This window comes from Triturus cristatus, chromosome 4_1, assembly GCF_964204655.1.
Source record: "Triturus cristatus chromosome 4_1, aTriCri1.1, whole genome shotgun sequence".
NCBI classification, from domain to species: Eukaryota; Metazoa; Chordata; class Amphibia; order Caudata; family Salamandridae; genus Triturus; species Triturus cristatus.
The window spans coordinates 916,270,636-916,294,353 of record NC_140585.1 but is presented as its reverse complement, the minus strand read 5'-3'; the positions used below and the strand labels follow the sequence as shown (position 1 = coordinate 916,294,353).

General features: G+C 50.6%; 1 protein-coding gene across 5 annotated transcripts in view; it reads left to right on the top strand.

Moving 5' to 3' along the window:
- Window positions 1-922: 922 nt before the first annotated feature.
- Window positions 923-23,718, top strand: part of FLNC (filamin C) — a 206,718-nt gene continuing 183,922 nt past the window's right edge. For 3 of the 5 annotated variants that reach the window (XM_085653708.1, XM_085653712.1, XM_085653707.1), the window contains exon 1: window positions 923-1,837. In XM_085653708.1, coding sequence (XP_085509834.1) covers window positions 1,474-1,837 — 364 coding nt within the window. In that variant the 5' untranslated portion in view covers window positions 923-1,473. The remainder of the gene's footprint in view (window positions 1,838-23,718) is intronic. The other 2 variants (XM_085653710.1, XM_085653709.1) reach the window with 1 other exon arrangement.

Sequence of the window (23,718 nt, the reverse complement as noted above, 5' to 3'; positions counted from 1 at the left end):
TACCTGCTCTGAATGAGTTGGATGGAACAAGTACAGATGCCAGCTCTAGGAGTAATGTAGACGGTGGGGAGGGGGGGGGGGGGGGTGGGGGGGGGTCAGCCCCCTCCTCCTTTGACATTGTGAGGGAACATGGACATCCTGTTTCTTGTGTCCTGTTTCACAGCAGATCGGCCTCTTTTGACCCTGTGCAGCCGTGCCTCTCCCCTGACTGTCGTCCCTTTCACGCGAGTCACGGTGTCTCTTCCCGTCCGTTTCTCCTCTCTCCGTGTTAGGAATCTGTGGAGACTCCCGGCTGTTCCGGAAGACCCGAGGGCGACACCTGGGGACGGGCTACTGCCGGTGACACGCTCGTCTTCCACAAGGCGTGGTTTAAAGTTGTCTGTGTGAGATCTGGTCCCCCACTCTCCGCAAGTGATTGACGGGACCGGACCTGGGGGTGGGGAAGGAAGACGGGAGTTTGGGGTCGGTGCCACCTGTGACAGGCATATGTCAGCGCAGGCAAGGGGCCCCTCACGTCACCGCTCCTCACACAAAGCAGGGGTTGGCACAGTGGTCTCCCGTAGCCCAATACTGAATCAGGAACGCTAAAAATACACCAGGATGTCATGGGGGAGCCTGGCCCGCCCCTGGCTATCCTTAGCGCCCGCAGTGATGCGGGGGAGGGGGATTAGCGCCCGCTCATCCCTTCGTTGTATATGGTCATGGCAGAGGCATTCCTGGGACGCCATGGCTCTGACGTGGGGGCGGGAGGGGGCGACCAGCTCAGCAGCTTTCTTAAAAACCTTCCTCCTGCACCGCCGCTCACTTTAATGCACCAGTGTGTGCGGTACACCCCTGGGCAGAGCTCAGACTCCCCTCGCTCCCTCTCAGCGCTTCCTCATCCCTCCTTGTGATCTTGGCGCTAGTGCTTCCCGGTCCCACCCCTTTCTCTGCCGTTTTCCCTTGCCCGCTTCCGAGGGACCCCTGGCCGCAACAAAACCACTGTCTGGCGGCGCTGGATACTTTTCTGCTCTAAAAGGCAAAGAAGATTGTACTCCGAGGAGGAACCGAAAGAGCGAAGAGAACAAGCGGCAACCAGGAGGCGCTCAGCCAGGGTGGGAGGAGAACCGGCCCACGCTCTTCAGCCACTCTCTGCCAACTTTCTGAAAGAAGAACACAGGAATTTATAAGAACACTTTGAGTTTTTTTATTTGAGGTGATTCTAATAACCTATTGGGATCTGGACAAGGAAAACTAGAAAAAGGGAATACAAAAAAAGAAAGTAAGAGAGAGAAAAATAAACTAAAAGAGGGAACTAAAGTTTAAAAAGAAGGAAAGAGAAGGGCAGAGGAAAGGAAGGACCTCTTCCAACCCGGACCTCGGTGCCCTGAGCTCAGCCCAGCCGCAGAGACTGGCCCCGCTCACACCGTGCTAAATTGAAGCCCTCCCTCTCCGATCCCCGATAAAGAGGCCCGAGCCCTCCGCCTCGTCGCCATGAGCAACAACAGCTACTACTCGGACCCGGCGGCGTCGCCGCAGCTGCTATACCCCGAGGAGGCGGACGAGATGCCGGCCACGGAGAAGGACCTGGCCGAGGACGCGCCCTGGAAGAAGATCCAGCAGAACACCTTCACGCGCTGGTGCAACGAGCACCTCAAGTGCATGCACAAGCGCATCGGGGACCTGCAGCGCGACCTGACCGACGGCCTGAAGCTCATCGCGCTGCTCGAGGTGCTGAGCCAGAAGAAGATGTACCGCAAGTACCACCAGCGGCCCAACTTCCGGCAGATGAAGCTCGAGAACGTGTCCGTGGCCCTCGAGTTCCTGGACCGGGAGCACATCAAGCTCGTGTCCATAGGTGAGCCAGGGGGCTGGGAAGGGGAGGCTGGGGGCACTTCTACCTGGCATCCATAGGTGAGCCAGGGCGTTGGGGAGTGGAAGCTGGGGGCACATGTACCTGGCAACCATAGGTGAGCCAGGGGGCTGGGCTGGGGAGGCTGAGGGCAAGTTTACCTGGCATCCATAGGTGGGTGAGCCAGGGGGCTGGGCTGGGGAGGATGAGGGCAAGTTTACCTGGCATCCATAGGTGAGCCAGGGGGCTGGCCAGGGATGGGGAGGCTGGGGTCACTTCTACCTGGCATCCATGGGTGAGCCAGGAGCACTGGTCTGAGGAGGAGGCTGGTGGCACTTCTGCCTGGCATCCATAGGTGAGCCAGAGGCACTGGCCTGGGGAGGAGGCTGGGGGCACTTCTGCCTGGCATCCATAGGTGAGCTAGGGTGTGGCCTGGGGAGGAGGCTGGGGTCACTTCTACCTGGCATCCATGGGTGAGCCAGGAGCACTGGTCTGGGGAGGAGGCTGGTGGCCCTTCTGCCTGGCATCCATAGGTGAGCCAGGGGCACTGGCCTGGGGAGGAGGCCCTTCGTCCGACACGGCGGTCTGGTATGTGTCAACTTGAGGGGACTGGCCTGGAGGGAAAGAGAATCAAGTGCAAAGGGAGGAGGGGCCAAGAGCATCTAAAGCTAGTGTGTCCATAGGTGAAACAGGGGACTGGCCTGGGAGAGGGGATGCTGGATCACTTATACCTGGGGTCCATAGGTGAGCCAGGGGGCTGGCCTGGGAGGGGAGTCTGGGGGCACTTCTACCTGGCATCAATAGGTGAGCCAGCGGGTGGCCTGGGGAGGAGGGTGGGGGCACTTCTACCTGGTATAGGTAAACCTCAGGGAAGTGGCCTGGAGGGAAAGAAGCCCACTCATAAGGGGGGGGGGGGCGAGAGCACCTGAAGCTGGTGTGGTTCATAGGTGACCCTCGAGGACTGGCCAGGAGGAGTGGGGGCTGTGAGCCATCTACCTGTGTTCATAGGTGAGATATGGGGGAGGGGGGTATGGGTAGCATACATTGAGACTCTGAGGGGACTGCCCTGGGGGGTGGGGCAGTTTAGGGTGATTGTCGGCCTGGGGGAGGGTCCGAGCTAGAAGGTTAGAGGGACCGGCCTAGAGGAGTAGGGGAGGGAGACGGGGGTCCATCACGCTGCTTGCTGTTCGCAGCTGAGCACTAGGAGGGCTGCGGCCCTGGAGTCACGGAGTAGGCGGGGCCGCGTGAGCGTTAGGTTCACAGAGCCCATGGTCCAGCCCTCGGGAGGGGGTGAAGCCCCAAGTGTACCCTGGACTGATGTCCCGTGTGAATGGAAAAAATCACTAAGGTGAGCCCCGTGGGTGGGGTTAACAGACTGAGGGGTGCAGGTGTTCTTCTAGGTTGTGGGGAGTATAAGCTGCTGTAGCATAAAGGAGAACATAAGGAAAGGTGTCTCTCTCGGTGAGGCCTAGAAGGGTCTGCGTTAAGAACTGGCCAACGAGCCTGACACACGCGGCTGCCTAGCTGTGGTGTATGGGGGCAGCCAAGTGAACCCATCAATGTAATAAAGGGCATGTCCTTAATGGAGGGGTCATGGGGCGGTCAGCTACATTATGTGTTAGGTGGCTGGGAAGATTGCGGGGATGACCAGCTCAATGGATGACGTTTACACTGAGACTGGCCTTAGGTGATCGTGACGTAACGCAAGCACGGGACCCCCAAGGCCCCTCACAGTGTGCGCGGCCTCCAAGCTGTGTATCCGCCTGCCCATTGTGTGAATATATACAGACAGATAAATGCTCACCGCCAAACCCCAGCACACGGTAGGTGTGTCCCAGGTACTGTGCAGTCCAACCGGGGTTCCCGAACTCTGTACTTGCCGCTCCTCTGACTCTTAGAACTAAGTCCGTGCTATGTGATAACTCGAATTAATACAAATGCACTGCCATTTTAGCCCGGTGAAGATACTTGAGGGTCATGCTGGGCCAATAATACGAATATAAAGAAAGAACCGGTCGGTTGTGGGAGCGGGACTGAAACGGTGAACAAATGCCTGAGGCTGCAGAGGCCCGGGGATGCATGGTGCCAGCCAGGTCTGACAGTAGGGAGTGGCAACAGCGTGAGAATAAAGTCAGCCGGATGAAAGCGATGTCATTAAATACACGTGTGGTAACTACATAAGAGGCTGGGTTGTTGAAATGGCCAGTGGAACAGACAGGCATGGGGGGCTGTATCTACATTCAGCATCTATGTAAAACATGTTTCCTTAGTTGATATTTTACGAAATAAGCCCCGACGTAAGGAGTAATTTCTTTTATAACTGGGAAGGGCGGGGCGTGGCACGGAGTGACAGGCAGCGAGTCGCCCCTCTCTATGGACGATGGGTCCGTCTGACGGGAAACGCTGCTTGGAATGGGTTGGTACTGGAGCCTGGGCGGAGGGAGGAGGGGGGTGCTTCCGGAAATCACCCGTGGTAGCATGGCCCCTGTGCAGGGCAGGCCCCAGATAGGTGTATCTGGACCCCTGTACACCTTATTAGAACCATGTGACCTTCTGCCTCTCTCTCCCCCCGATGGGGAGTGGGACCCTCCCTTCCTTCTAGAAGTCCCATAGCTACCTCGTCTTCCCTCAGCCCCGTCACCCTCGCGCCCCTTTTTTTGCTCTATGATCTCATTCTTTCCCTCCCCCTTTTCCTCCTGTACGGAGTTCCTCACCCCTCCTCGGAGCCCATCAGCTGGTTCGTTTGCCCCCATCTCCTCGCCTGTTGATGCCCCTTGCTTCTTCGTGACCCCCGCACCTGCGCGAATTACTCTCACCCCCTCAGCCCCCTCTGGAAGATGGACTCGTAGCTGTCGTTTCTTTCATCAAGTTTTCAGTCCTTGTGTGTGAGGCACTCCGCCCTGGCCCTGCCCCCCTCCCTCAGTGCCAGCTGCCGTGATTTGTAGTTGGCAGACTACACGCAAGCTATTACCCCGCCCCCGCTTCTCCTCGTTTCCCACCTTTTGCAACTGTGGTACCGCAACACTACAAACCCTCTTTAAAACGCACAGATTGTCGAATCATATTCACCCTCCCCGCGCAGGTATTTTGTATTTACTATCGATACCTCTGTAACGCCCAAACCCTCAGGCGCCCAAGCACGAACTCAGCTTCTTCTAGTCTTGTGAAGGATGTGGCGTAACGGTCAGAGCCGCCGACTTTGGTACTCGAAAACCAGGCTCGAGTCTCGACGTGGGTTCCACATCCTGTGATTCGGGGCAAATAACTTAATTTCCACACGCGCTACATAAACAAAACTGCAAAATAGGAGCTTCGGGTGTTTCTGGCCAATCCAGGCGATCGGTGTCGTAGTCGCTCTGCCTTATTGCTCATGAAAGATGCCTTTTTTGGGTTTCTGTGGAACTGCTGGCGATTTGCTTCGATCCAGTGAGAAGGGTGAGAGGTCGACATGTTGTGCCAGATTACCATACTTTCGAACCCCCCTTTGATTGGATGGTATAGTCTGCGGGGTCTGGCTCCTCAGCTGGCGCTGCCAGTACTCACCCCCCTCTTTACAGTTGGTTTGATCTGAGCTGGACCTAATGTCGAAGCTGGTAGGGTGGGGTGTAGGCGCAGGATGGGGTCACCGTTTAGTCACTACAGACCTCCATTTTGTTGGAGAAGGCCATGGCCACCCAGAGAAGTTTGAGAAGGTAGAGATTCCAAAGAGCGCGCTAAGGTTCAAGATCTCACCTCCACCTCGGGGTGAGGCCCAGCGAGACTGAAACAAGTGCCACATGCTTGGGTGGTTGATGACGTGGCTGCCATGCCTTGTGAATGGGGATAGTAAAAGATTAGATGTCAAAAAATACTAGAATTGTTATATATTTCTCATTATTAGCTTGAATTTGCTGTTTCTTGTTAAAGTTGGTTGTTTTAAGATGTTTTCTGTGGATCAGTGACGTCTGGCCTCATGATTGGTTGGGGCCTGGTCGCTTGAAGCACTGGACTCTTTGTGGTTCCGTCAATATTCATCTAAAAATGGTTACTTTTCTCATGTAATGGCACCGACGAGCTGAAAACAGTGAAATGGAATGTTCTCAAGCATTTCAACTCATAACTTTTTGTTGCCGAACTCAAATGAACCCAGGGACGTAGGCCTGGGAGTGGGTGTTTGCACAGCACAAACATACATTGATTTTGTGATTGGTGCAGTGGTTAGCATAGAATCATTCAATAGCTGAATATTTTTTGCTAGATACTCCTGGCAGTCACTGTCTCCTGATGAATGTCTGAATGAAGACCTGGGCGAGCAGCGGCAGGGACAGGAGAGCAGCACTGTTCTAGACATCTTTAGCAAAGGTGATGGGTGAAGGCACCAGTAGCCCCACGGGCGCAGGGCCACGGTCACACATGCACTGGAGGGTGAGCCAGTCTCGCGAGGGTGGCTGCACACTGGCTAGGATGAACTCAGCAGGGCAGTGGCAGAGCAAACCTTGACCTATCTGTGCCCCCACACCTTCCTCATCACACCGCACCCGACCCCTATCCTCATCTCCAGCTCCAGTGTAGCCCTCTTCATCTTCAATTTTCATGTAGCGCGAACTTGACCCAAAGGTATCAGGTATCAGAGCACTTTACATGAGCACCAGTTGCGTTACACAAGGACACATTCATTTTTGTTAGGCACGGGGAGAAGAAGTGATTTGCCCAGAATCACAGGGGAACAACCTTTACAACGCAACTTTTACACCGCACTACCATTACAACGAAACTTTTACAATGCATGCGATGTTACAACGCATGCTTTTACAACGCAAGTCTTTACATCGACTTGCACTAGATGGCGTGCTAACATTAGAAATAGTGTAGTTTACTATCCAAACACCTTCCCTACTGCAACGTGGACTGGAGTTAGAATAGTAAATTACACATTTCTAATGTCAGCACGCCATCTAGTGTATGTCGATGTAAAGACTTGCGTTGTAAAAGCATGCGTTGTAACATCGCATGCGTTGTAAAACTTTCGTTGTAACAGCATGCGTTGTAAAACCATGCGTTGTAACATCATACATCCGAATCACAGGACGTTGAGCAAGACTCGAACCCGGTTCCCCAGATTTGAGGTCAACCACCCTAGCTGTTAGGCAACATCTCCCCATCTATATCTACGATAGTCCTACTCATCCTTGACACTGCCCCTGGTGCACACATCTTCATTCTCACCTTCACCACAAGTGCACCCCTCTTCATTCTCAGCTTCACAAGTGCACCCCTTTTCATTCTCAGCTTCACAAGTGCACCCCTCTTCATTCTCACCTTCACCACAAGTGCACCCCACTTCATTCTCAGCTTCACAAGTGCACCCCTTTTCATTCTCAGCTTCACAAGTGCACCCCTCTTCATTCTCACCTTCACCACAAGTGCACCCCTCTTCATTCTCACCTTCACCACAAGTGCACCCCTCTTCATTGGCACCTTCACGACTGTCGCAACCCTACTCATCCTCACTTTCAGCACTGGAGTGGCCCTCTTTATCCTTCTTTCACTCTAGTGTGAACCACTGGTGCACCACTCTGCAGCCTTCCCTTCACCACTAGTGCAGCTCTAAGCATCCTCACCTTCGCCCCAACGCCACCTTGAACAACCTCACCTTCTCCTCTAGTGCAGCCCTGCTCAGCCTCATTTTCACCACTAGTGCAGCCCCACTCAACCTCATTTTCACCGATAGTAAAGACCTGCTAAACCTCATTTTCACCACTATGGCTGCTCTACTCTTCTTACCTTTACCACTGCTGCAGCCACTTTCATCCCTATCTTCACAGTTACTCATCACTGGTGCAGCCCTCTTCATCCTCACATTCACCACTACTGCATCTTTGATCAACCTCGCCTGCACCACTAGAGCAACCCCCCTCACCTTCTCCACTAGTTCAGCCTCGAGCAATCTCAGCCTCAATGCTAATGCAGCCCTCTTCATCCTCACTAGTATCACTAGTGCAGCCCTCTTCATCCTCACCTTGACCATTAGTGCAGCTCTTCACCTAACCTTCTCCACGAGTGCACCCTCTTCAGTCTCAGATTCACCACCGTTGCAGCTGTCTTCCGTCTGACCTTGGCTGCCAGTGCAGCCCCAGCCTCATACCCACCTGTAGTCTGGCCCTCACCACCCTCACCTTCTCCACTAGTGCAGCCCTCACCGTTGCCATAGTGAAGCCCTCCACATCCTTGCACTGTGAGAGATGGTCTCTAGAAAGAGAGACAGGGGTCGCACTAGGCGCTGAGGTGTCCGTGTTAACAGCGTTAACGCCTCATTCGTGTACATTTTGCGTTACTGTAATAAATCACGAGCCTTTATTTTATACTCAGTTGGGAATTGTGTACTTAGGACACAACTGGGATGTGTGTACGCGCGCACGTGTCTGAATGTTCGCGCACTAGCCTATGATTTGCGCACGTCTTTCTGTCTCCGGGTGTACGTGTGTGCCCGGTTTGCCCCTACGTTGCCTCCGTGATGGAAACACCCAGGCTGCACCGAAGGGGTTCATACTGCTTGCAGAAGTGCTAAACGCCCCGCCACCTTTAGAAACAAACTCTTTGCATAGAACTCCCACCTCAGTACTACTACTGGCCCAGGGGGGTAACACAGGCCCCTGCAACCCTTCTGTGGGCCCCCGTTTAGCCCAATGCCAATGCCTATCTGTGAGATATGTGAGAAGCAGGGATCCCTTGCCACATTTTATATGGAGGCCCCTTCAATTTGAGTGACGCCACTGTAGGGCCGTTTGTATTTTTGCTTCAAGAAAGAGCTACCCATGTCTGGCTGCTCCAACTGCCCTTCAGCCTTCCGGATCCTTCTGTCGTGTGTACCCCTCCCCGGCCCCCTCTGCTGACAGCCTCCCGTCTCTCCACCCCACTCCATGCCCCCCGGGCCTCAGGGCTTCGTGGCCGCGGCCTCCGCCGCTGATTAAAGCCTATTTATAGAGTGAGCCGCACCTGTCAGGGCCCCGCGGAGTGTGTGTCACTCTGCAGCATGGCTGCCGGCGGGCAGTGTCTTGGCGCTAGTGAACGTGTGTGTCTGTGCCAACGAGAGCGAGGGGGCAGGGCCGTGAAGTGCTCTGACGGCCCTGAGACGGCACGCAGGGTTGGGGTGTAAAGTGCTCTATGGACTAAGCTTTGGGAGAGAGCTGGGTGCGTAAAGTGCTCTAGGGGCAGCGACTGAGCAAGCAGGGCTGTGGAAGTCTGGCGTAAAGAAAGTTGAGGGGGCCCCCCTTCAAGGCACATGAAGGGGCCCCCACTCAGTATTTAAATGGAGCTCTCAGGCCTGAGTGCGGTGCTGAGGGGGCCTCCTGCAGCTGGGGGTCCCCTGCACCGCGGTGGTTGCGGGGGCCTGCGTTACGCCCCGAAGGTAATGGTACTCTCTCTCAGGGGCAGCGAATGAGCACGCAACACTGTAGAACGTTCTGCGAGGGTCAGTGACAGAACATGCAGGGATGTGGGAAGGACTGCCTGGGTCAGCGACTGAGGAATGTGTGCAGAGCACGGTGTGAGTTTATTTATGGCACGTGGCGTTGTATACGGACTGTGACTGTGTGTACTGTAGATACGTTGAAAGCTGGCGTGTGAGAGGGTGTGTGTGCACACTGGCATGAGACTTCGCGTTCATGTGTTCGCATCTAATCACGGCAACACGCAGTCATTTTATTTTTGCCAGTGCTAACTCTGCCACTTTTAGCCAACTGAAACAGCTGAAAGTTAACAAGCCACTGAAAGTTACTCTGGGCAGGCAGGCGTGCTACTTCCTTACTATATGTGGAGCGCTGTACCACACTGCGTCCGTATGAAGTATTTTATCAGGGGAGTAGCCATTCGTGCAGCAGGTGCAGTGGCACCAGGGTCCAAAGGTGAGACATGATCACTGCCACCCCGCTATGATTGTCTTGGGATCAGGAGGTTCCAATCCTGCTGGCACCAGGGCTCTTGACGTCCTTGCCCCAGCGCTGTCTCTACCCAGAGACAGCTGTAGGATACCTCTGCAGGAGACAGCTGCAGCGGGAGAGCGGAGTGCTTCAGAGAAGATATCAGGAGAGGCCATGCGTCAGATAAGGGGAAGGGCACCTATATTTATAACCTCGCTTAGGAACATGTCATGTTTACTGTGTGTTCTCGCGGCGCGTGACAGTGGTTGTAATTCAAACCACCTTTCTTTAACTCTGTAACGTGAAGTTTCACTGTTGCCATGTTAATGTTGGTTAAATTACTCTTAATGCATCGCTCTGTCGCGAAGTAGCTAAGCCTGGCAGATTTATATAGCGCGCGCGAACTCGACCCGAAGGTATTGGAGCGCTTTACATGAGCACCGGTTACGTTACACAAGGGCACATTCAGGCACGGGGAGATTAAGTGATTTGCCCAGAATCACAGGAAGTGGACGCGACCCGAGGCTCGAACCTTGGTTTCCAGCACCAAAGTCGGCAATCTAGACGGCGAACCACACCCTCTCCCCTGAGGTATGAGGTAACATGATGGCTGGTATGTGTATGGCACACAATCTGTGGCTGGCGTGGCACCAGTGCAGTTTTGCTTCAGGGCAGGGTCTCTCCCGAGGGGAGTCTAGTGCACCGTGCACCATTAGTAGTGAGAGTGGATGTGGGAGGCTGCACGGAGTCACTAACGCATCCTCTAGAACGGCAGGCATGCCTGCTGCAGTGCTGCTTAGCTGTTGCATATGTGTGCAAGACAGCCGGTGGCAGCAAGTGCCAGGCATATCTGGGCATGTGGGCTGTGTGGCCTTCCAGTGCACTTTGTGCACGGTTGAGATGGACCAGGGGCCTTAACAGGTGAGTAGTCCCCGTGTAGCACCCCCCCCCCCCCACAAACGTCTCAGAATCCCCCACATATGCCAACAGTTCAGCCTGGCCCGGAGCGGTGGGCCTGCCTTCTCCAAGGCCAGGCCTTCAGGGAGAGGGGCTCAGAGATGTCACATTCACTTATGGGTGGAGGGAGGCTGAGTAAAAGCAGATGGGGGGTTGTTTATAGCGAGATGCCAGAGTCGTGGAGGGGCGGGGCCTGCCGGGCACTTCCACCACGAAATGGAGGGACCTCGAGCAGCACTCACCGTCCGGACCCTACCAAGTGCCTCGAAAACGACCAGGCGATCTTTGGTAGAGTGGGGGTGCTGTGGTGAACCAAGATACTATCTCAGGCAGGATGAATAGTTTATTGTTGCTTTTACCACCGCGTGGTGCCACAACCCTGAGATACTAAGGAGGATGAGTGGCTGAATGTTGCAGGCACTGCTCTTCGGTGTAATTATCGTTTTAGGGAGTACGCATGCTTGAACGTGAGTTGCCTTTCACTGATCCATAGTATAATTACCCTGAGATCTCAGGGAGTGTGAGTGGGGTGATCGTTTGTTCTTTCACTGCTCTGGGCACACACTCCCTTTGTATACACACTGGGAGATCTCAGGGAGAACGAAGGGTTGTGTTTTTTCTTTCTCTTCTCTGCAATTTAATTTCCATGAGATAGTATGTGAATGGCTAAATGCATATTGCTTTCACTGATCTGTGGTATAATTATCATGCGCTCTTGGTATTGAGGGATGGTTGGTGCTTTCACTGCTCTGGTATAATAACTACCTCGAGGTATTAGAGGATGAATGGTTTGTAGGTGTCACTTTCCCTGCTCTAGCATCTAACAGAGCATGAATGGTTATAGTTTGTTGCTTTCTGTGCTTTGTGATATAGTTACCTTGAGATCTTAGGACTGAAGAATGGTTGGTAGTTTGGTGTTGTTTTTTCACTGCTCTCAGGTGTAATTACTTTGAGATTTTAGGATTGAGGGATGGTTGGTAGTTTGGTGCTTTTTTTAATACTGCTCTCAGGTATAATTACCTTGAGAATTTAGGATTGAGGTGTGGTTGGTGGTTTTGTGTTTTTGTCACTGCTCTCTGGTATAATTACCTTGAGATTTTAGGATTGAAGAATGGTTGGTAGTTTGTTGTTGTTTTTTCACTGCTCTCGGGTGTAATTACTTTGAGATCTAAGGATTGAGTGATGGTTTGTAGTTTGGTGTTTTTTATAATAATGCTCTCAGGTATAATCACCTTGAGATCTTCGGATTGAGGGGTGGTTGGTATTTTGGTGTTGTTTTTTCACTGCTCTGGGCTATAATTACCCTGAAATTTTAGGATTGAGGGGTGGCTGATAGTTTTGTGTCTTTTTCACTGCTCTCGGGTAGAACTACCCTGAGTCTTAGGACTGAGGTGTGGTTGGTAGTTTGGTGGGTTTTCTTCCCACTGCTCTCAGGTATAATTACCCTGAGATATTAGAGAGGATGAATGCTAATAGTTTGTGGCTTTCACTGCTGGGCATTATACTACTATGTTATCTTAGCAAGAATGAATGATTGATAGTTTATTGCTTGCACTTGGACAGCCTTGTTGTGAAAATACCATAGGATCTTAGGGAGAATGAATGAATGAATGATATTTATTTCCTTTTACTGCCATTCCTGGGCTGGACCAGCACTTCCTTTACATAGTTTATAGGAGATGGTAGATAGAATACCTGATTGAAAGTTTGCTGTTTTCGCTGTTACAGGTTTGTTGGTGCCAGCACCTGGGATGATTAGTTGTTATCTGGTGCTGTAATATTTACCTTTCTGTCTTGTCAGTTGGTGGTCTCATCACATCAGAACGAGTTTCATGGTTGTGTTACCTGATATGTGCAGTGCTGAGTGTAAGGTGTTGACATTCAGTGCTTAATTTGAGCCGGTGGTTTCCGGTGCTGAGCACCGGCACTTAATCCTCAACACCAGCGCTTTTCATGAGCACCAGTTAAGGACACATTCCTGAGAGTAAGTGATTTGCCCAGAATGACAGGATGTTGAGCAGATTCCGAGACTCCAATGTGGTTCCCCAGCTCCAAAGTTGGCAGCTCTGGCCAAAACGCCACATCCTCTCCTCACTTTCGTGGTTCGCAGTTGGTTCTGTTTTAGGCCATGCTAACAGGAGAAATGGGCTAGTTCAAGTTGCCTCCTGACGAGAGCACCGGCACTTATTTTTTTACACATTAATCACTGGTGACATTCTGTAATGTCAGGAAAGAGTACAACATGCCTCTTAGCGGACAGAAGCAATCCAACGAGTTTGCAGGTCTGAGCTCTCCTTGCAGACAATGTAGGAACTCAAATGGTGTAGATATGTGTATTTTCTTACACACACAATCTTTATTATATAATTCTTTCACCTTTAAAATCTGTTTTAAAATACATACCATCTTCTTACTAAATAAATATCAAATTTAACTTCGAATTCATTCTAATTCATTGCAAAATATTCTAGGATGCTTAAATGTATTAAAAGCACATCAGAAACATTTAGGAATCTGGGTTTATCGATGTCATATTTGTCACTTAACGCATACAACAATTTGTCCAGGTAATTCTCTCTAATTTCCTTTGACAAAGGACTTTGAAAAGTTACATTGTTAAGAGTGCCCGGGATGACAATTTTCCAGATGCAAATCCTTTTGGCGTGAGGCAAATTCTTCTATCTTCCTGTATAGTTGGGGGTATCAAACATGAATTTCAGTTTTATGTACATTTTCCTAGGTAGCATGTTAGCTTGTTGTAAGAGATGGGTTGAATCCCATCCTGCGTTCCATTCTTAAGTAAGGTACCCTTAGAGATTAAAGGAAATAAGATGAAGTAATTTTTCCCCGTAAGCTCTTACTATCTAAAGATCAAAGCTTTCATAAACAGACTGAAACAATAAAATCTAAAGGAAGACAGAGGTCCAACAGAACTGCCATCAAACACTTCCTCAGATGGAATACAGAGTTCCATTATCATGGCCATTTTGTTGCTCCAGGAAATTCCATCCCAGTTCTTTATATACAATGATCTCACAAATAAAAAACCTCTTGATTATGTAGCAGAACAGGGACCTCAAAGCTCCTTGTTAACTGCCTTCATGACAGTTGTGGAGGAGAGGGGGGTTGGAGGAAGTTGGGGTAGCAGGGGGCGGGAATAGACGCTGCCCCGCGTCGTGACATTTGTTTTTCAGAGGGTCCTAAGAACACACAGGACTTCACTCCCTATATTTTTACCTCTAATCATACTCCAGGCATATTTTTACCAATATTTGAATAATTGAAAAAGTGGGCTATTGACTACCCGTTAACATGTTGTCAGACTTATTGAGCAAAATCTTGGTGGTTATCCCAAAGTACGTAACTAAAGAAAGATTTCCTTTACCTGGCCCAGATATGAAATCATTTAAATATTTAAACATGGAAACTATTTCAATTTGCATAACAAAGATCTGTAAATTGTTTTGCACAAACATTAGCATAAACGATGACTACGCAACACATACACTCACCACAAGATGAACTGAAGTGAGCACTTAAATAATGTGCAGTTTGACTGGTTCACTCACCCTGCTCCTCATGCTTAAAGGACGTAAGGTGGTTGCCTACAGGCTTCTGGCAGACCTTCATCTCGCTGAGCTATCGCCACCAGGTGCTTTTATGCCCCTAATTACGGCACTTCTTGAAGACGGAGAATGATAAAAAAATTGAGATTTCAGTGGATGATGGCTTAAGCAACACAATGAATGTGGTGCTTGACTGGACAGGTTTGCAGTTGTGTTAGCCACTTGACTTAATGAGAGGAACGCTTTGCGTTTTTACTTGGATTTCGTTGGGTGAAGGGGCGTTTAAGGGAACAGCCCATTGACGTAAACTTTAAAAGCAGTCACAATCTAGAAGATCACATTAGAAGCTAGAAGAGTCTTCTTCGGAGATATTTGGATCCAACTGACAGAATCTGTTTATCCATTTTATTCCAGAGAACTCAAACAAAATATTATTAGGTCTGGCTTCAGCCAAAACCTTTAAATTGTTACATGCCCCAAGGTACCCCAATATAGGCATAGGTAGTTGTACAATCTATTACCTACATTTGTCTTACCTTATTCTACATAACAGCTCTGGCGCTAACCTTTTGCCTAGTTAGTTGCCAAATAAATGTTGTGTGGTTTTCTCTGAAAACTAACCTCATTTATTATGCATGAGGATTCTCAGTATCATAGCAGGATTACCATCTTCTGCATAGCAACTCTGTACAAAAGTCACCGCTATCGTCATCCTTGAACGACAGGCCCACAGTGCCATGACACAGCTTGGTAGAACCCCTGAGGGTACCATTTGGGTACATAATTACCACATCTTGGCAGGGCAAACCAGAGGAGAAACTTCCATTGCTGACACGAGACACTGAGGTCCCTGCACGCAAAAACTCCAGCAGGCAGTGGTCTGATATCCCTTGCGGGGTGTCCAACTCAAGACCAAGATGGGGTCCTTCATTCTCTCCCATCAGGTAAAGGGGTTGGTTGGTTCTCTCCTATGGGGATTCTTGGTTTTACACCCATATACATGCTAGGTACACTTATGTACACTTAGATAGGGTTTGCATAGTAGGAGTACGCCTGATTATTGCTATGTATCTATATGCCTGCATATATTCACTCTTTTAGCACCATGGTAGAATTTGACCTTTAATTTACTCTATTGGTGCTCGCAACCTTATATATCTGTTTCAGTGTAATGGTCATTGTAGCACACGTATTTTATACTAGAATGACGCTGGTTCAATAAATGCTTATTGAAAACGTCCCCACCGTTTATTCTGTGTATCTCTCTGAGACCGAGTGAACACGAGTGACTGAAAGTACTGTACTGTTTCTGAGGGGTCAGGGTTGTCATGTTCGATATTTGCCAGAAACTATTCGCTCCTTGGTAAGGTGGGCTTAAAGTGGCACTGTGAGCTAGCTGGTCTACAGGCGAGATTATCCTTTGGGGGTGTCTGGAATCAGTTTGGACACCAATCCCATAGTTTATGTTGTCTAAACGTGCAGATCCTATATAGATTTATAGGAACTACACAACACAATCTTGCTACCATTATATATATGTAGATGGTGGCAGTGGGTCAGTCCACTTCAGTCAGTGGATTCAGTAATTGTGTGTGATGGCATTCTGCTCCTTCAAAAAAAGCATATCTGCACTTAAAGTTATGTTATGTTAGTAGGATTTATGGAGCGCTTGGTTGCATGGAGGGACTTCCCAGCGCTAAGAAACACTACCCCACTGATCTGTCTGGTAGAGCCCGCTCACTTAGAAGAGCCAGATCCTCAATTTTTTTCAAATGATCTTCTCTCTTGGACTTTGGCGAAGATGCAGTGGTTGTTCGTTCCATAATTTAGTCGCCAAGTAGCTAATGAAGTGGCCTCTCTGTGTCAAGCGAACATACCAGGGACTTGGACCAGAATCATGTTGGACGATCTTAGCGTTCTAGGCAGAGAGTATGGCTGAATGAGATGTCTGAGATAAACAAGACTAGCCTTGAAGAAAGCCCTGCACACAAAGCAAAGAGTCTAAGATATTATATGCGGTCTAAGCGGGAGCCAGTGCAAGTTGCACAAGTGGGAAGAACTGGTCCGATGTACGGGAACGCGGCGAAAAGAGCAGAGCTGCAGCATTTTGGACTATCTGCAGTCTTTTTAAAGCCGTCTACGTAGCACCAAGTAGAGCACATTGCCATAGTCCAGGAGGGATATTATGATGGACTGGACTATGTTTTTTGTGGAGTAGCAGGTAGGGCCCATGATATCTTTTACAAACATCTCAAGAGGCCACAACAGCTGGCAGAGACAGTTTTTATTTGGTGGTCAGAAGAAACATTGTTATTAATCTGTACGACCCAGGTTCTTGAACAAAGGTTGGGCACTAGAAAAAGTGACGATCCCGCTGGAATGTCAAATGAGCTCAATAACCGGCTGTGGAAAGAAAGGCTTCATAGCCACCTGGAAGTAAAGATATGAACCAATATTTGAAGTACCTCTCTTCAGTGCCAGGGACTATTTTGGAAATGTGTATTTTTTTTATAGACCAAAAACATATTTTTGCTTTTATCCAATGTATTTTTTAACTTTGTTAAGGGGCCGACAGCTCTCCAAACAGTGGCGGCCTTACAACCCATCTTTCTTCCGTCTCTCCTCCTCGTCCCTCCACACCACAGGAACAGGAAGCCCATCCAAGCTCCCTTAAGCCAATTACAATTTTGCAATGCAGCGTTGTGATTGGTCTGAGCGCCGTGCTTCAGCGCTCAGCCAGGGGATGGGAGCCTGGGCATGTTTTCCACCCAGGCTGTAATGCAGCCTCGGTGGAGAACATGCAAAGTGTGCATGAATGTTTGCCAGCCCCAGATGGCTGGCCAACCTTCATGCACACTTACAAAGTGTGCTCACCACTCCACCTGCTCCAGTCGTCAGAGCAGCCCTGACCTGCAAAGCTGCCGCAGCAGGACAAAATAAAATGATAATACCCTTGAGTTATTATTATTTTTTCCTTTATTTTACTGCTGCAAAGTAGTGGGACGATGCTCCTCCGCCTTAGCGGAGGAGACGCCACTGTCTCCATATAATAAAGTTGCAAAACAACCACAACAAAACAAAATACGCATTGACAAGGCCAAAATGCTGGCAGGTAACGCCAAACCTAGTGGCTTCATCAGTGTTTGTTTTAAAGTGGGATTTGGCCTTTGTTTGGCCCCTGGTGATAGTTCCAGATTGTTGACCATGGCTGCAGATCCTTTTTTCGTTAAAAAAGAATCTATGGCACTTTGTTGCTGAAGGGTGATTAGAAATGAAGAGTGGCAGGGTATGGTGTGCACAGGGCAGCCATCTTAGTATTATTGAATTCTTGCACATTCAGCAAGTCTGGAGCTGCTGGTTACAGCAGAAATGGATCTGGCGAGCAAAGAATCCACATTTCATCTCAGATATATGAAAATGATTGACCAGGGAGAGAATGAGTATTTCCATATTTGTCAACTATGTGAATGAATATATATGCTTTGGTACTGGACGCTCTTCTGTCGTGAAGGTGGTCTGCCAGGGGTTCCCATGTGAGCCCCTCTCAAAATACAGCCCTGTCTGATCTGCTGCTCAGGCTGCTAGTGGTAACAGGGCCCAGGATCCTAAAGGGCCCAATACACCTCAATTAAGGCTGAATTTACCTATGCAATGGTTAGGGGACGGGGCTCTTCACTGCCTGCATTGGAGCCTGTGACATCCTTTCTCTGCCACTTCTCAGGGAAGTGTCCTTTATAGGGATTCTGGGAGCAGACTCACAGATTTATCTTCACTGAGTTGCTTCATCCTTGCGTTGATTTAGATTTAGCTGGCCTCCAGGATGGCAGCCATCACCTGTTCCATTCTTTTCCCGTGATCCTTCACAGACTCCAAGTATAGCTGCAGATCATGTGCAGGAATAGGAACGCTGCTGCCAGGGGCTCACAAGATCTCCCACAGCGAGCGCATGTATGTACACGGTGAACAGACCAGGTGACAGAGCAGAACCGTGGGGTACGCCGCATAGCACAGGCGCAGGATTAGCACATATACCCCTGTGTGTTACTTAAAAAGGGGTCTTTTATGCGTGAGCAAAACCAGTCACGGCACAGCCACAGGGCTGAAAAGGGCCTGCTAGACCTGATGGGCCGATTATCAAAATTCAACAACATTAACAGGGAGATGCCTTTGCCACCCCACCCTAAAAGTCCATGCTGTCACTGAGGTGTGCAGAGTGCTGTCTGATCTCACTTAGCAGGTCCAGGAAGTCATGTATGCAGGAGTTTTTGGAGCTGCTCAGTGAACATAGAATCTATCTTTTCGGCCTGAAAAATGTTTAGTGCTGTGGAAAATTAAATGGATATTTTTGGATCCCTAGAGATTTACTTATGAGGTAGTCATGGGATCAGTGACCAACAGGGGATTACATTTAAGAAATTCCTTTTATAGTGACCTGGGGACTAACAATGCCGAAGCTACCAGAGACACAAACTATAGGGATCAGACTCCGGAATTGAATATGGAAATCTAGCCTTGTTTTTAATAGAAAGTAATTCTACATTGAGTTGTCCTTTCTATTGTAGCAACATTCTCAAATAGTGTGGACAGGTTCCCAAGAGGATATCTGTGGTGAAGCAAAGCAAAAGTTGAAAGGTCATCATCTGTATATTAGTACAGCACCAAGACCCACAGCAATCAGTGCTCTGTACCAGAGGGAAATACATGGACTCTTTTAAAAAGATGGGTCTTTAATGCTTTTCAAAATGATGTTACTGCTATCTGAAACCAGCCGGTGTCAAGGCTAGTCCAATCAGTTCAATCATTTCCTTCTGTGGTCCCCTTCTAAAGTTCTATTATTTGAGGCACACCCTAAAATATATTAACTGTTTGGTAGCCTTCCATCAGAAGGCGTTGGGTTTTTGTCTTCAGTTTTGCAGTAGGACTTTAAACAAGCATTACGATTGCCCCTAAGTGCGTTGCATCATGACCAGTAGTTCGGCCCGCCCTTTGCGCAGGGATGGGGATGAGTAGCTGAGACAGCTCAGGAAATAGTGCAGAGCTGTGTTTTCCTTGAACCTATGGCAGCTGAGGTTCCAATGATGACGGGTTCCTTAACCTGTGAGGAAGGCAGTGTTGATGTACTCCTGAGCTGACAATGATGCTCAGATACAGATGTCTGACTGGTATCTGGAAACACAAGGAAGGTAGCGAGGCTCACACCCTACAGGGGTCAGCCTATACCTATGGAGGAGCATATGGTACACCCTCAGCGGAGGGAAGCACTGGGGGAGCAACAGAGGCTGAGGAAATACCAGGCAAAGGTTTCAGCCGGCTGAGAGGAGGGACATGGCACATGGTAGAGAGATTACAACATCAGATCAGGGTGATGCAGAGGGAAGGTGAGAGGTTGTCGAGGTTAAAGAGGCAGTGGAGACACATGGTTGCATCGGTAACAAAGGTCAGTGGTTTATGCATAACCCAAGCACAGAAGAGAAAACGGAGGGAAGAACCTGTTGATAAATGGACTGGCCCCGTAGCAGCAGCACGCGAAGGATTTACAGAAGGCGGAAGCTCGGTGAAGGTATATAGAGAGCACGGGGGTGGAATGTCAGGTAGTAAAGGAAGGCCGCCCTGGGCACACAGCACAGGCGGAAGAGATATTCACTTGAGCGCCCCATGCTTTGCCTGCTATTGTGGGCTCACTTGGGAGGCACTTCTCTGCCCACCATAGTGTGTCTTGGGGCTTCTTGACTTGGACTCATGCGGATTGGGTGCACCTCAGCACACCTGGGCGTTCCTGCTGTATCACTCCTGCAGCTGTGTCCAGCTGCTGCAGCCAGTCACTGCGGCTGACGCGGTCCTTGCTGCCCAGCTCTGATGCCGTTTGGTTTCAGGGAGGTACATCTCTGGAGATGAATGAGTTCTCCTCTGCGTGCAGTCAGGCAGAGGTGTTGAGTTTTGGTTTGGCAAGGGACTGCTACGCTAAAGGCGGGAGTGTTAAATGTGAGGGCTGGTGAAATTGTGCGTACACACGGACGTGCACACAGTTTTGATTCAGTGAATTGATTTAGAGGAGGTGATGACTGTTGCTGTTCTAAAGCAGGACGTGGGGGGGTGCTGCTGCTGGCCGCACGGGGTGATTTGGGGAAACTGGGATAAACGTTGACATTCTGACAGTGGCTGGTTGCAGTGATGCAAACTGACCACTCCAGGAGCTGCGTTTGGAATGAAAAGAGTGACCACCCGATCCCTTGATTTCTACACTCCGTGAAGGGAACGTCCTTAAATCCGCCTCATTTAAGTGCTGGGTGAAGAGATTTGGGGGCTATAGTACTACAATTAGTACATTTAGGTGCTGCACCAGCAAGTCACCACACCGACTAGCTGTAATTAGAGTTGCAGGTCCCACTGATGAAGTTCAGCGTGGCCTGGAGCCAGGCCCTGCGGCAGGAGTGGCCACAGTGACGCGTTTTTTTTTCTAAACTAAATAAACCCTCCGCGCAGTGTATTCAGCAGTCACCCTGTGCAGCAGTGAGAAGCTCAGAGCTGTAAAACCCCTGCTGCAAAGTTGTATCATATTAACAAAACATACGTTCAAATCAGTGCGACATGTTCAGTGGGCAGGCCCTTTTTGGTTTGTGAACAGGAGGAACCAGGGGCTACACCACTGCAAGCACAACAAATGTCGCTGACTGAGCGCGCTTCCCACAGCAGAGCTCGGTCGGAATCTTCTGCAGTCTCAGGGGCTTCACTTTGTTTTATTCATTTTCAACCAAAAGATCCAGGTTTGGCCGTCTAGAAGACAAAACAACTATGTTATCGTTTTTTATCCCCATCGTTCCTCGGTCTCTACCGGACCCCACACACCACCGTGTAGGAGAAGCGCGAGCCTGGGTGAGCGCGCCATTAGGGCACGGCCCCCCAGGCCCCCAAGCCACACCCCCCCATGTTGCTATGTTCTGGGGATTAGCCAGCAGGCCAGTGGGCGGCTGGCCTAGCGAAGTCCTTCCGGGTCGGGCCGGGACGTATTTCCGGTCGTAGGCCTGGCCCGGAAGGGGGGGAGTCAGGGTAGGGGCTATTTAGCCCCGGGTCTTACCTGGCTCACCCTCTCTTTACCTGAAGCCGACCCCTGGACGAGGACTGTGGCAAGCTCCCACCCACCCGTCCCTTGGTTTTAGAGGCTTGGGGTAGGTTATGGCGAAAAGAGACCACAAAACATTGATTTCCGGGGTAACGGGAGGCATACTTGCATACTCCCGAGGCCAGCACTGAGGGGATAGACGCTAAGCTCCTCGCAGAGAGAATGGGGACACCGGCTGGGGAGGCAAGGGCGCCAGGTCACGAACGCCTCCCTCGCAGCCTGGTGGTAGAGGTGTGGGCCCCGGAAAGGACGGACAAGGATCAAGGGCTAGGAGCTCACCACTGAAGGACGCAGGTGGGTTGCGCCTTGCATGGTTCTCAGTAAGAGGGGCAAGCCTGAGGGCCCCTTGGTGCTGGGGGAAGTAGATAAATTCATAACCGGTGGTTATGATCAAAGGTTACCCCTGTAAATATGTAGAAATGCAAAGTTGATTTGATGAAGTGATTTAAAGAATATTTGTCATGTTTATGTTTATGAAGTAATGTTATCTGTTGGTTATTAAACATGGCCATTCTTCAACCCACAATTTTAGTCGGTCTGGTTGGATTGTGGGAGTGCTGGGGCTGGGGACTAATTGGGGGGTCCGGGCTCTATGGACTGACCGGCTGACCCTCATGTGCAGTAGAGTGCTGTGAGCGCAGTGCATGATTGGATGCAATATATTGCCCTATTCATCACCAGTCTCCGCCCTGACTGTGTGCATATTCTGCCGCTAATGACCTTGAATTAAGGCCCTCCCTGTTGCTACGTAGCGCACTTCTAGCAGAAATGCTTCATTCTTAAATGCAAACATTTAAATACATCTCAGTTCCCCAGAGGCTTGCACCAGAAGCCGCACCTGAAGCGCTTGGCTCCACCCGGGAGACTCGCTGCACCTCCGGGAGACGAGGCCTGCGGGAGCAGGGAGAGGAGGCAGGGGAGCCCGGAGCAGGAGAGGAAGCAGAGGAGCCCTGAGCAGGCCCGTCAGGCAGGGGAGCCCGGAGCAGGAGAGGAGGCAGGGGAGCCGGGAGCAGGCACGTCACACTCCCAGCTCCAGTTCCACATTCTGGGTTCCATTCCTGGGGAGCAGGGCAGCTGGAAATAGCAGCTGAAGTCAGATAGCTGACCTTATCAACCCCGCTCCCACCCCCACCCCTCCCCGTCCTTGCTGTGGCACTGGGTGGGGGAGGGACTCTTTGGCTTTGTGGAGTGACACAGCAAATGCAAAGCATATTAAAGGACTGGAGCCTGGGCTGGGGAGAGCAGCCTCTGAGTGGGGGCGCGTGTCACCCTTCAGCAGGGCACACTATAACACTCATCCTCCCTAGAGATAGAAGAAACACAGATGCAGAGCACAGACCGGTGTCTATACTCCCATCCTTTGCCTGACCCCACTATGGTCTGCAGTCTCCCCTATGCTTACTGGCAGCAGTATACTGGGAGGTGGCAGAGGGGAAGATTAATTAGTTCAAAATCCTTGTACGCTGCCTTTCTAAAACCCTTTAATTGGTGGCAAGTCCAACAAGCACTGGCAAAGCCATTAGGTCTCACCTTTGAAAGTAATTTGCCTCAACATAGCAAAACAGAAAGGTGCAACTCAATCAATCAATCAGAACATTTACAGAGCGCGCTACTCACCCGTGCGGGTCTCAAGGCGCTAATGGGGGGGGGGGGGGGGAAGATCTGCTGCTACTGCATGAATAGCCAGGTCTTGAGGTGTTTCCTGAAGGTGAGGTGGTCCTGGGTCAGTCGCAGGTGGGCTGGGAGGGAGTTCCACGTCTTGGCAGCCAGGTAGGAGAATGATCTTCTTCCGATGGTGGTTCTGCGGATCCGTGGGACGGTGGCCAGGGCGAGGCTGGTGGAGCGTAGCGGGCGGGTTGGTGTGTAGAACGTGAGGCGGTTGTTGAGGCATTCGGGGCCCATGTCGTGGAGAGCTTTGTGTGCGTGGGTGAGGAGCCTGAACGTGATCCTCTTGTTGACGGGGAGCCAGTGCAGGTCTCTCAGGTGGGGGGAGATGTGGCTGTGGCGGGGGATGTCGAGGATGAGTCGTGCGGATGCGTCGTGCGGATGCGTTCTGTATGCGCTGGAGTCTTTTCTGTAGTTTGGCCGGGGTTCCAGCGTAGAGGGCGTTCCCGTAGTCTAATCGGCTGGTGACGAGGGCCTGGGTGACCGCCTTCCTGGTTCCAGTGGGGACCCACCGGAAGATCTTTCTGAGCATGTGCAGGGTGTTGAAGCATGTGGAAGAGATGGCGTTGACTTGCTTGGTCATCATGAGGGAGGAGTCCAGGATGAATCCCAAGTTGCGTGCGTGGTCCGTGGGTGTCGGTGCGGTGCCCAGCGCTGTGGGCCACCAGGAGTCGTCCCAGG